The 14,169-nt window shown below is 36.2% G+C and overlaps 1 protein-coding gene across 3 annotated transcripts; it reads left to right on the top strand.

Moving 5' to 3' along the window:
- The first annotated feature begins 742 nt into the window (after positions 1–742).
- LOC105041166 (oligoribonuclease) lies at positions 743–13,733 on the top strand. Of its 3 annotated transcripts, none has more exons than XM_010918019.4 (9): positions 743–943; positions 3,643–3,834; positions 4,915–5,049; positions 6,301–6,377; positions 7,123–7,204; positions 7,304–7,359; positions 9,889–9,975; positions 11,066–11,156; positions 12,594–13,166. In XM_010918019.4, the coding sequence occupies exons 2-9, from the start codon at positions 3,723–3,725 to the stop codon at positions 12,668–12,670; spliced, it is 717 nt and encodes a 238-aa protein (XP_010916321.1). In that variant the 5' UTR covers positions 743–943; positions 3,643–3,722; the 3' UTR covers positions 12,671–13,166. The 3 variants fall into 3 exon arrangements, with proteins under 3 accessions (XP_010916321.1, XP_010916322.1, XP_010916320.1); XM_010918020.4 differs by having other exon boundaries at positions 744–943; positions 12,625–13,166; XM_010918018.4 differs by lacking the exon at positions 12,594–13,166 and adding an exon at positions 13,343–13,733 and having other exon boundaries at positions 746–943.
- Positions 13,734–14,169: the final 436 nt, after the last annotated feature.

Genomic DNA, 14,169 nt, shown 5'->3' with positions numbered 1-14,169 from the left:
ACGCTTTATTTCATGTCAACGTAGTAAAGTGCTGCCACTAAGGTAGAACTAAAGAAAAAACATATGCAAGTGGGGATATGAAGCTTAAATATACTCAATCAGGATAGTTAGCATGAGAATGATCACTGAAGCGACGAAATTTATTAGAACAGAAAGACATTTCAAACAATGAGTTTAAAAAAATCTAGTTTTTCATGTCAAGCCTGAGTTCAATACACTGGATCCGAAGAGAGCTGCAGTCAAGAAAAACTAATATTGAAATTTAGCTCGGATCTGAATAGACTCAGAGAAAGCTCATTCGGATTTGGGTCAGGCCAGACCTCACCCATCTACAGTTCCAGCATCTGGCTAATTGGCTTATAACATCGTCCAATCCCCCTGATGCCACGTCAGAGGAAGAACGTTTCGAGTGCGGGCGACCCCAGACACCGCTCCGCGCGAAGCGGTTCAGCGAAGGCGACGGTGTGGGTTAATTCCATAACCCATACAAAAATACACGTTCTTACCAAAAGAAAAAACACTACACCGAGCCTAGATTGCCGCCACGCGTGCGCCTCGTCTAATCACGACCGCCCGCGAGAATCCACCGACACGGCGAATCTTCCCCACTACGCCAAAGTCACGCCGATGGCCGTGATTGGAAGTAAATGATTACGTGGCGAATATCCGTACATTTTCTTTATAGCTTTAGCCCACGCCCGTCGCCAACAAAGCAAATGTCGCGGCCCTCTGGCCCATTAAAGCCCCCTTCCCGTCTCATCCCTCGCTCTCGGTGTCTTCAAGAAGGCCCGACGAAGAGTGGAAGGCTGCGACCCATCGAACCCCGCGCCCCCACCTCCCTCCGCAATAAGGCCATAGAAGGACTCAGTCCCATTAAACCCTCTTTCTGTCCCTCCAAGAAGGCCAAAGAAAGACTGATGCTGGAAGAACTGCGCCCAAATCGGTACTCGTCTTTCTTTCTTGTTAACCTTCTCTTATTCTGTTTTTTCCCCCAATCTTTCGTTTATTTGATCGGTACCTTGAAAACCCGACTATTTACCGAGCAATCTGCTCTTTCTTTTGATCTTTCCCCAAGAAAAGCAACATCACTTTCTAGCTTAATCGAATTCTTGTGCACTACATGTTCTTTTTCTTTTCTAGTTCTTGTTCTTGAATTTGCGTACAATATTTACTTTTTTTATGTTTTTCAATCATCAGATCATATTTTTCCCCTTCTTTTATTTTCGGTATTCGATTTTGCATTGCAATCCTCGTGGGCGAATCTTTTTGTGCTGTCAAATTTGTAGTTACAGATGGAGAAGCAGGAGTTTCTGAAACTTTTGTCACTAGTAGTTTCTATGAACGTTTGCATTCTTTACTGTCTTCTACAACTTCACTACTTGCGGATTCTTGATGTGCGTGATTGCTAAATTTTGCACAAACTTCTTCTATTACTTGTAGTGCCTGCCGTCAAATTTTAGGTTGTCACTAAAGATAGGTCTAGAAGAAATTTCTCAGTGCATCTCTCCGTGATGCACGATGACCTGGCTTGTGATTTGCTTGGATTTCAGCCAATCATTGGATGCAAATTGTCAAGTTGCCTACTTCTTTCTCCATTATATTGAGTTTTTTTTTCGTTGCCTCTCCAATTGAATGACTGATACATTTGATGACTGCAATGAACTCTAGGTGTCCTTTCACCGGTGAAAAAACTGGTCTGCTGTAATTTGAAAACCCTTTTCTTGAGTGAGCTTATTGATCTTTTTAATCACTTAACGTTGATATAAAAGATATGTAATTTACTGGTTATGAAGATTTCCTCCCTTTCTTTTTAGTGTAGTCCTCATATTCTATATGGCTTTATCTGAATAGGTTGTAACTTATTCTTTTTTCACCTTCCTGAGAGGGAGCAGAAAACCATTTATTTGTTTAGTTAAAGAAAACAGTATTACAGGAGTTTATATTCTTTGAGGATTACATCAGAGGAGATAAGAGGTTACAAATATTAGAATGAGATTTCCAAGAGGTTGGATTACACAAACCCCCCTATCTCTATGAATCTGCAAAGCGTTTGCAAGAACATCTTGTAAATTGCCTTTTCTTTCCAAGGAGAACTCTGTTGTTCCTTTTCTTCCACAGTGTCCTGCAGATCGCAACTGTTAATTGATCCCAGGTAGTTTCCAATCTTTTGGTGCTCTTTTCTGCTTCCAATCTGATAAAAGAGAAGATGTTGACCTGGGTAAATCCATTATGCTCAACTTTTGTAGAATGAGTAACTGCTTAATGATATCTTTCTTTTGTTGTACTGAGAAGAAACAGAACAGTTAGGATTAATAATTTCCTGAAGGATATTAGGTTGCATTTGGTGCATCCAGGAAATCTTGGATGGTAATGTGGATTGCTTAGATTGCCACCATTAAATTGCCAGTAATGTTGATTACTGTGTTTGGTACACACAGATAATATTGTAGTAAAATTACTGAAAATCTTGATTGACATATTTGGTATGACAGTCAGATTATTGATAATATAAAATCAAATTTCTAAAATACCCTCAATAATTTTGTCTCGATGCTCTTCTTTTTTTCTGGTGAGAAGTAACGAGAGTGATGTGGATGTGGTGGTGGTGCGAAGAAGTGGCGGGCCGAGGGGTGTAGGGAACCACGGTCACTAGGGGGTGGGGAGGGGTGGGGCACGTGTGGAGCTGTGGGGGTGGTGGGGACGAATGTGGAGGAGTCACGAGGGGTGGTGGGGGATAAAGGCGGAGGAGCCGCAGGCAGACAAAGGGAGATGGAAGAGCCGTGGGCCGGGGATGCATGCGGAGGGGGGTGGGGGAGGAGGGAGGGTTGGACAATGGGTTTTGTGTGATTTTTGTGAGGAATAATTTTGTCCAAAATTTTTATTACAATATTGCCAAAGAAGTGGTAATCTGGATAGCTACCCCTTCGCAAGATAATCCAGATTACCTTTTACGAGACAATCTGGATTGTCAAGATAATTTAGATTACCATCCAAAAAGTATATCAAACGCAGTAATCCGGATTACCACATTAAATTGCCAACAATCTGGATGGATTGTCAGCTACCAAACACAACTTTAGGAACTAACCAATTGAGACAAGTATTTTCCGGCCAAGGATCTTGCCAAAGCGGATATCTCTTCCATTCCCAAGACGAATCTGATGCTATTCTACAGAGCTGGTAAGGTTTTGATCTCTTCTTTTTAAACACTCGAGACTTTCCTTATGTCACAATTGCAAAGCGATCTCAATTGCAATCGTTTATGGTAAGCCTGCTTGACAAAGTAACTTATTTTGTATCTATAGGTATGTTGGATAATATGCCCATGTAACAAAAACAGTGGACTTTGTGAATGATAGGTAATTTATTTGATTTAAGTGTATGGCCATATCATGGTACTTTATTGTGTGAACGCGTGTTAGCTTTCATCAAATTAAACTTCACATCTGTTTATATATATATATTTCCAGCTGATGGACAAGAATGACTGACTTCTGATGCATTTGCAATATCTTGAACATTGACTATAATTTTTGTTTTTCGGACCTTGATTGGTAGTTCTCATTTTGGGTTACAAGTACAACCTTTTTCGTATTTGTTGGTATGAGATCCTATTATCTTACTGTAATTGACATTTAACAGAAGTGAGTGTTGTTTGTGACCAAGAAAGAAAGAACACGGTGGATTTTATTTTCTTGGCTTCGTGAGCAAATTTTCTAGTAATGAATAGTCTTTCAAATACCTTCTCGCTTCTTCATTTGGATGCTGAAGATGATAAGGAACAAATAGCCTCACTTACAGTTGCCAAGGATAAGAATCATGCCACAAACTCAGGTTGGTTTTCTTCTATGAAAATACCAGCTTTACAAGTGCACTTGTGGAATATTCAAAATAATATCTGGGCATTGCAGGATTTAGATGCAAGTTCTAATTGCTTATCATTTCATAGCTGAATGATTTCATTTTGGCCTGCGGAGATATGTTCTGCCAGTTTATAAAGGACCTCTATGCACATCTGGATGCATTTAATGCACCCGCAAATGACCAACATGCATTTTGGCATTTTCCATTCCATTTCAATAATGCTAAAGGCTATATTGGCCATTTCACCAATATTTATAAAATTTCCAAGGCAAATATGCCTATTTCTATAACCCTACTCTTGTATAGGTATGTATATAAATAATGTTAGAAATATGTACAGGACTATTGCACTTATGGAGATCTTTGTGATGTATAAAGTAGAGCATATTTGATTATAGTTGATTATGGACAAGCTAATAGTTTTTCGATGAATGTTCCTTGAACGAATTACTAACTTGATTTAAACCAAAGATTCCTTAGCTTGTTTGTAGGATGGTATATAAAATGCTTCAAATTGAAGGGATCTTTAGGAGTACTGTTTACCTTGGAATTGCATATCCTTTAGCTTTTTGTGTTTTTTGTACCTTAATGATAACTTCCGATATCAGAATTTCTCATCTTCTCCTTTTGTCTAGACTTTTTCAAAGTCTAGGGGTGGTTGCTCCTTGGTTGCATGAGCCTAATCTGTGATTTAGTCAACTATTTCCATAAGCAATCTATGAAAGATTTTGTTAACATTTGTGATCTAATGAAATCTGACTTTTCCAACTTTTCCTCCTTCCCTCTATCTATTTGTGTATGTGTTTTTGTGTATGCTCTATCAATAGAATTCCTGGTGTTATTCAATAAAGAAAATTACACTTTGATCTATTGAAGCTTGAAGGATGTATTAATATATTTTCTCAAGCCAATGTGTGCTACACTGCCTCTTATAGGATGTATTTGTTGATTTGGAGGTCTGTGACAGGTTTTTTTGCACCTAAAATTGTTATCCATTGGTGACTTGCTGCATCACTAAATACATGATGTTTGGATGTATTCTATCTGCAGATAAAGATAAGAAGACAGGCGAATTGTCAGGGAAAACCACAACTCTGAAAATTGATAAAATAAATGAGGAAAGCTTTTCATCATCTTCGGGAAACTACAGAATGCCCCTTGTGTGGATTGACTTGGAAATGACAGGTGTCCTTGTACTTTAATTGCTGCATTAGAGGTTGTGTACCATTAGTATCTAGAAGTTAATGAGATATTCATTTATGTTTCTGTTTGATGTTAAAGTATGTCTTATTGTTATATAAACAGAGTTGTTGTAGTTTATATCATTCAGCATTATTGCTTTAACATAGATTAATAGTTTGTATTGTGGATACAATAGCTCATTTTTTTTTCTATGGATCTATAAAATAACTTAATTATAGATGAAACCAGACATAAATTATATGATTGGAATATTTTTACTGTTGTTATCTTCTCTAATGACAGCATTTATGTGGGTTGGATGTCCTTGAATAAGTTTTTGCACTTCTCTTCATCTAGAACGAGTTCTTGTTCCTTGCTTATATATTCACTATGATTTGGCCAAAAGTTTTATTTGCTAATTCCGATGTGTCAAGCAAACCAATTGGCTATTTCAAAAGAGTGGTGGGAATAAGGAAACTCGTAAGGAACACAAACTCGAGGTGCTAAAGCTAAGATACTTAAACTTTTTAATAGTTTGAGGATAATGAAGGAGCCCTGATAAAACTGGCAGACTACACAAATGCATGCCAAGGAAAAGTAGCCAAATTATAACAGATAATACATCTTGTGGACCTTCACAGATGTTTGCGGTGCAACATAGGCTACATGTCTTGTGGCATTTTCCCAGTAACTAAGCTTCAAGAGAACTTGACAATTCCCAGGTATCAGGAGCTTATAAATTTGTAGGTGAAGCACTTGATGTAGGTGATCTTGTTTGAGCATGAAACACGGGAAGAAGATGAGGAAAAAGAGAGATTGAAAAAGAGGGAACATATAGAATGAAACATGCAGTAGAAAAGGGAAAGGGAGAAAAAGAAGAAAAGTAACAGAAAATACAAATTGAAAGGGAAAGTAACAGGGACAAGGATGAACAAGGAAAATGAAAGGCCAGTTCTGTTCTGGTTGGGATGGACAAGATTGTAAACCAAGGAATATTGATATTATTATGGTAGACTTACAGGAATGTTTCCAAGTCAATTTTAAAATATTCTGATTTTTTAATATTAGTGTTTGAAGGTATAATACTTTACTTTCTAGAAGTGCATTGCGATTTGCTTGCTGGTAATTTATTGGAAAATTTTATCTTGTCTTGAGTAGGCTATAAATACTATTTTTGCTTCTGTCAATAACTTCATTTCTAATTGCGTTAACTACTTCTCATGTCTTTTTACCGTCTGCTTTGTGCACCACTAGGTTTGAATATTGAAGTTGATCGGATATTGGAGATTGCTTGTGTTATAACAGATGGTAAACTAGCCAAATCAGTAGAGGTGATTTATTTGCTATGGATGTTTATCTTCTTTAAACTCATGCTTTGTCATCTTCTTTTTCATCATATCAATGATGTGCTTGCATTTACACCATGTTTTATTTCTCTTTTAATCCCAGCCTTTTTTTTCTTGCATAGAGATCTGATATATAACAAGTGCAAGATCTAAAAATAAGTTGCTAAAACTTCGTATTTTATCTTTAACTGTCTGAACCTGAAGATTTTTTTTGTAGTTAAATGTTATTTAAACAAATCATTCTACTTAGCATCTAGCATCAAGCTGTACACCTGAGAAACTAATTAACTGCATTTTTTATCCCACATATTTGTCCATGGAAATATGACAGTTAACAGTGATGTGAAAGTCAACCCTTAAATATGTGATTACAGCTTTGAGGAAAAACAAGCAGGTTAGGTTTAACAGCAGTTAAGTACGCTAGGGTCCATGGAAATGCAAGTAGGGGTCAAAGATGTGTTAATGACTTATGGGTTCTTGGCAACTAAAAGATTTGATCGACTTTCAATGTGTTCAGTCCCCCTTTGATAATCTTTATGCAACCCTTTCCATTATTTTCATGCATTTTTCATTATCTCCTCTCTCTCTTTTTTTTTTCTTTTTTTTTTCTTTTTTTTTGTATGTCTATTGTGCACAGCTCTTAATTGCACCTGGGAGTTTTTCTTTTTGATGTATTTCATTCCTTAAACTATATGACTTCAAACACGATTTAGCTACTTCCTCTACCCAGGGTCCAGATTTGGTTATTAGCCAGACTAAGGAGTCCTTGGATAACATGGGCCAATGGTGTCGGGACCATCATGCAGCTAGTGGTATGTCTGTGATATGATATGCTTCATTTTAGATGCAAAGGTATTCTATCTTAATTATTTTTCTTCTGTGAAACTGAGTTTAACTTGAGTACAATATAGGTTTGACTGAGAGAGTGCTACAGAGTACTATTACTGAAAAAGATGCAGAGACCCAGGTATTTGAATCTCCACAAAGGCTTATTTTCTGCTTGTGTACCTTTTTTTCACGGGAGAACAATACATAAAGATATATGCTGGTGTTATATTGCTGTTCCAATTTCATACTCTGTATGCCTAACTGCCTCCAGTTGTAGAATAAGGTCCCAGGATGTCAGGTTTTAGTTCTGGTCCTATCTCCTCTAACACATATGGCACACACATGCACGTGCCATCCACTGCATATATGAGTGTAAGTATCTTAAATGTTTTTAGTGTTGATGATGAACAATGTGGACATTCAGTTTGAATGAGACTTTTTTTTTTTTTGGCACAATGGAGCAAGTCTATCCAACACTAATTTTGCTTTGTGATTTTGATGAAAAATAGATACAAAAATGTAAATAATTTCGCATCTTGTAGAGCATTCCTTGTTGGTTAAGTTATATCAAGTAACTAAAAAATTGAAATTTCGTATTATTTATGTCAGCAAAATGCTATAAAAAATTGCAGAAATAATTGGTCCTTGTGGATAAATAATAATCACCATGGTTCCCAAAATTTTAAAAACATCAAAGGAAGAATAATGCTTACTCGAGATATATGTATTTTGTTCTTTGATCTGGTATCTGTTGGGATATGTCGAAAATATTGGAAAGCAACTACCCTACAGGATACTACCATGGGCTCCTAGAATATTGTCCTGTCCACAATGTTTTCAGGATGGAAAATATTGGGCTGGTTGAAATAACTGGTGATGTAAGAGTGCCGTGATAACATTCAAAAGGAATGCACTTCTAGAGGTAACTATAAACATCTGTGACAACTACCACACATACAATGAAAAACTGGCCAGTTTGTGTAATCTAACTCCAAACGTCTGCCCAAACATATGTTCTAGCTGATGACATTATGATAAATGACAGTGAACTGCATTTCAGTCAGCAGAATATTGGTTTCAACTTTCAGACAGTGAAGATAATCTCGAATTTTATGGGAACCTTTTATCTGAGTGCAACTTTTGTCTTTTTGATGAATCTGGGAACAATCTTGTTTATGAGCGACCTGTCCATATGGTCAAGGGAAATGATTAGCAAGTAATGATGCCATTAGCTTTTAACTTTTGGGTAAATAAGATTAAATATATAACTCAAACTAAAGTTTCTAGAATATCAATTTCAATGGATTTATTGTTATTTTTCTTAAAGAAAATGAGAGGAACACCGAACACTCGTTGTGAATGTAGTTTTTTTTTTAGTTGGGGGTGGGGTGGTGGAGAAGAGGGAGCCGAGGTTACCAAAACTTTCTAAAGAAAGCCTTCAACTTTCTCAATGACACCTGAGAAAGGGGCTAATGGGCTCCCAGCGAAACCTCATAGGAAGGATTCAGTTGAGTTCTTTTTTTTCTTTTATTGGATGCGTTTCTTGCTAGGTGCTAGTTACCCCTTTTCGTGATATCCAATTGTTCCATGCCAAGCATGCAATGTCATAAGTGAAGTGGTTTTATCGTGGCTAAACTTGAAAATGGTAAGTTGGTAATCTCCTGCAATTTAAATTAAAAGCTTCCTCTTGAAAACTACAAACTGGCAAAAATATGATAACTTGTATATCTGCTCTACGAAATGATTGTGATAATGCTAATATATTATTTAAAAAAAAAAAAACCTGTTTTATCAGTTGTCCTTCTTGAAATGAGATCTTGTCCACAGGAAACAAATGAACAACAAAAAAAAAAAAAAATGCAAAAAGCATTCTCATATTAGTTTATAGGAGTAAGGACAACATACAAAACTGCAGAAGCTGCATTGTGAAACCATAGGAGTGAATTTTGGCACGAATATTAAGACAAAATGTAAGGATATTAAAAAAGTTGATACTAACTGGAAGCATGAAAAGTAGTGGGAGAATGTAGGTACCGTCATCAATAATTGGAAGAAGGATGCAAGAAGGTTCTTAGATGGCTATAGCTTCATGATCATTGAGAATAAAAGCAGTTTCGAATGGATATATTTGACAAATTCTGGGGCATGTTATAAGGAGTGCTGATGAGTTTACGAACTAAAACTGCAACTATGTTTTGCCAAACAAATTCAAACCATTCTTTGAGGGCTTCTAATGATATAATCCTTTTGTACCTGCAATAATTGAACTCATCAAAGAGGATATCAGAGTATTTGTATGTAATAAGATTTGATTTAGAAAGACTCTAATGATTTTTTGGCATGTTGACTCACTGTTGGCATTTATGATTGAGTCATTTGTCACATCTTATGCTACTGAAAGTTTGCTACTTTTGTTCTTGCTATTATCATGGACAATATTTGCAAAATTGCTACAGGCCATATATGTTTTCCTGAATGTTTCTTTACATTATTTGTTCTTCAAGTCACTGCATATTTGCAGGTATCCTATGTTTGTATATGTTATTTGTAGGGAATGCAAGTGGGAATGCTACAAGACATGATTTTTTCCTCTTTATGCAATTTTATACCTAGCTGTTTGTAACTAAACTGCAAGTATTAAATGAAAGAAATCCCTGACATGTTGCAGGTTATTGACTTTGTCAAGAAACATGTAGGCTCAGATACACCACTTTTAGCTGGAAATTCTATCTATGTGGACTTTTTGTTCTTAAAGGTTAGTAAGTCATTAATCATTTGCCTTGTTTCACGTCTGTTTGATGATTCTTATGTACAATGTTAAATTTTGGAAGATAAAAAAATTATTATCCACTTTATAAGTATGTAAAAATAGATAAAGACTTTTCCTGTCATGTTTGCAGTGGAGCAGTTCATGGAAGCGAGCATGACAAAAATGATAAACCTGAGGTGGATATTTTATGACACTAGGATTAGGGGACATGAGCTGAGCTTGAGTGAGCTCGGCCATGCTCATGCTTTGCTCATTTTACAATTCTTAGCCAAATTCAAGCTCAGGTTAATGACACAAGTAATTCTAAGCTGAGCTCAAGCTGTTAATGTGCAACTAGTTTAAGGGGTCAATGAGAGCTTAGCATCCCTTAAAGGCTTCGATATGCATTCTTTGAGCATAAAAATAGTAACATATGTTTTAGATCCAATAACATAAATATTGTAGTATACTTATATTTTCTTGATTGTTAGCAAAACACAAGGAATTGGGCAAATTTACATTTCAAGCTCAGCTTGTTTACTAATTGAATGAGCACTATTGAGCTGTGCTGCTCATCAATGACTTGCTCATATGACTGTCTAGGGAGGACATGGTAAGAAATGAATATTAACTTATCCATTTCATGACTTTCTTTTAGTTTCTCTAATATAGACCATCTTGGATCACTGACTTTTTCTAATAAAATTGGAAAAGTCTAAACAATGAACGAGCTCTAGAAGAAAGAAGATACAGATCGGTGCCAGTTTAATGAGTTCCAAAACTGGGACTACTCCATGCCTTCTAAGGAGAAAATATATATAATTCCCTTTGCAGTTTGTGGCTTCTGTTTCTCTGATGGAAATATAAGAAAGCTTAATCAGCTTTTCACTTTTGTGACATATGAGGTAATTGCTTGGGGCTGTCACTGCTCTTTTTATTTTGTACCTTCTTTGGAATCACAGTGTATTATCATCATTTTTCCATATTTCTATATTCATTGTGATTCCTTGATTATACATATATAGTCTACCTTGTATTGCCGCCCTATCATTTTTATGTTATGTTTTCTTACTTTTGCTGGTCGACTTCTGAACAGAAATATATGCCAAATCTGGCAGCCATCTTCCCTCATGTACTTGTCGACGTTAGCAGCATCATGGCTTTATGCATCCGTTGGTTTCCCAAAGGTAATGCATTCTTATGATTATCTTATGTTTATCCATGATGAGTTCATAAGTATCCTTTAATCATGAAAAGGCCGTCAAATATTTACTTCTGCTGGCCTCCCAAACCTGTCTCCACAAAAAAAAAAAAAAAAAAAAAAAAAGTGATGAAAAAAAAAAAGAGAAAAAACTGACCTCCACTATGAAGCCAAAGATGCATGTTAATCTGAATAATCAGAATTAGATGGTGGTTCATCTTCTATTTCATGGTGTGTGGAAAGGGTCTCTGTTATTTTTTTGCTCTAAGCACATTATATGATTTTGTGGGATAACTCAAGCTTAAATGTCAAATTGTGTTTAAACTATATCAACTAATTTTTAACCAAGCTTTATGAAGATTATCATGACTTTTGGACTCTACCTGATCACATTTCAATGTTGGATGTATATTCGGATGTAAAAGCATGAACATAGCAACTAGAATATTGATAGTCAGTGGAGCTTTTTAATCTTATGCTACCATGGTGAAATGATGACTGCTTTCAACGGCTAGTAGCTTTTGTATGGCTAAGAAGAAAACTGTTATTATCACACGTTTGTATGAATCATGTATAATGAGTCCTTGACAGTAACATAAGGTTGATCTTTAAAGTTGGGATGTTTGCAAATTTGATCTAATATTTTTAGATTAAAGAAGATATTATTCTTCACACATGCTTGATTACTGTTCTTTTGTTTAAGGCTGAGAATCAAGTTATGAAACACAAGTGGGTATGCAATTATTGATTCCCAAAAAGAAATGCTTATTCTTGTATATGACTATTGGTTCTCAAGGTGAGGTTTTAATGCTAAATGCAACTCTTAGAAGGACTTTCCCATAAACACGAGAAGTTAAAACATTACCAAAGAAACCAAAAACAGGGAAAATGGCTCATTAGTGTATCCTTGTAGGTTCATCAATACAGCAGGTGCTTGGGTCCCACATTTTTTTTTGGTGAGGTTTTTACATTTTTTTTTTGTGAGATTTTTTTGTGAGAAAAAATCTCCCAAAAATATCATTCTGGATTTTTAACAATATATCTAGGCAGGTGAAGGGTGGGCTAGAAATAAACAAATCTAGTGGTCTTAGTTTTGTGTCCAACTGGGAGATATTCCAATGGCTGGTTTTGTAAAGAGGGACTACAAAACTATCAAGACAACAACAAATAAAGGATTCCTAGATAGAACTAGATTGTCAGATTGTCTTTTGAAATAATGAAAATTGATAATTGTGGGCTGGACTGCTTTTAAGTGGGTGTCTTTGAAGTATTCTAGCAATTTATGATTAATTTTCTAATTACTAAGGGTATAAAATTTGCAGTGCCTCTAGGTTTAAGTCATCATATACAACCTAATATGTTGAACTGTGTACTACCAGTTTTGAGTGTCTGGTTGTGTTTTTTTTTTTTTTTTTTTTTTCAGAACGTCAACATGCCTCTCTCTTTTGTGACAGACCAAGATGCAACTATCAGATAAGTGAAATTGAAACATTTGGATGAATGAATTCACACAAACAAGTAAGCTGGCTATTAAATCAACCATGAAAAGTTCTCTATGGGTGTGTTATTACATGAAGGGAGAATGATGGTAATCCATGCCAGTACTAGTGATAATTTAATGTGATTTTTCCATGAAACGTGGCCAAACCCGGTACTTCAACTTGATTGTTGGATGGTATATATTTGTTCTGTGGATTATTGGTTGTTGAAAATATGTACGTATCATGGGGCAGTTGCCTCATTGAGTTTATTATATATATATTGGTTAATTATCACCATCTCCTGTATTCAATAAATGGCACTCTATGTCCAAGACTTTTTCCAACATTGCCCCTCAAATTTTGGGCCCAAACTGTTGAATGAATTTGGCTTCTACACTGATGTTTGAAGTATGTTTTTGTAAAATGAAAGCACAAGCTCCTTGATCTGAATTTGTAGACTCGAATTTCACACGTTTTGATCTGTGCATGGTTCAGTGGTTGTTGCCTTCTGACTGGTGAGTATCACTTATCTCTAGATATTAAGTAGAGCTAATGTTTTTTTTTTCTCACCTTTTTGTGCTTTTTCTTCATGGGTACTCTGATGATGGTAATGTAAAGCAATGGTTGTTTGTTTCATATCCTGATAGACGGCAGAACGAATATATGCCTTTCTCATACTGTCTTTTAACAGAAAAAAAAAGGGCACCAGCGAAGGAAAAGAAGCATAGAGCTATGGATGATATCAAAGAAAGCATAAGGGAACTCAAATACTACAAGGAAAGCATTTTTAAAGCACCAAATAAGTCCAAATAGTAACTCAATAAAGATTGCAGTACCGCGATGCCTGATTGCCTATTTGAGTCAACATTGGAGGGGAAAATCTTGTTTGGGACTGTAAGTAACATTGGAAGGCATTAGCTTTTGCTAGGAGAATGGTTCAACTGCCCATGGAATTCCTACTGATTAGTTGATGACTGGGTGGTGCGTTGAACGATACCTGTGTGTTCTGTTGGGGATCATATTTAGATGTATTTTTGTGTAATGGAGGAAAAAAAGAATTAAAGTAAGTTTTCATCTGTAAATTATCTTCCTGGGCACGGTAAGCTTTTTGCTTGCTATGTTGTGACTTCTTCACATTGTATTTTGTGTGGTTTCGGAAGGATATAAGTTTGTCGTGGGTCCAGGCCAACTGCTTGATATTTCAGATGGGGATAAACGGACCTGCAAGCTTTTTCCTCTCAAGGGAATGATTCCCTCGCTGCTAGCCAGGAAATATGGAAAAAAGAAAAAAATTATTTGGTTGGCTGCTGGCTTGTTGATGTTGGATGAGTTGAGGAAGTTGGATTCTAAAGGTGGCTTAATTTCTGGATCATTCTCCAGTTCCATTAGTCTTGTTCACGTCTTTATTAGCAGAGTTTACACTTGAAGATTTTTCTATTCAGGCTCTCCAGCAGTATTTCCGTGCTTTCCCGGCAAGTTTTTGCTATCTTCCCTCGTGTTCTTGGGAGCTTGCCACAG

Source organism: Elaeis guineensis, chromosome 3 (genome assembly GCF_000442705.2).
Source record: "Elaeis guineensis isolate ETL-2024a chromosome 3, EG11, whole genome shotgun sequence".
Taxonomy (NCBI): domain Eukaryota; kingdom Viridiplantae; phylum Streptophyta; class Magnoliopsida; order Arecales; family Arecaceae; genus Elaeis; species Elaeis guineensis.
The sequence above is the reverse complement of the archived record's forward strand: the minus strand, read 5'-3'. Positions and strand labels throughout refer to the sequence as shown.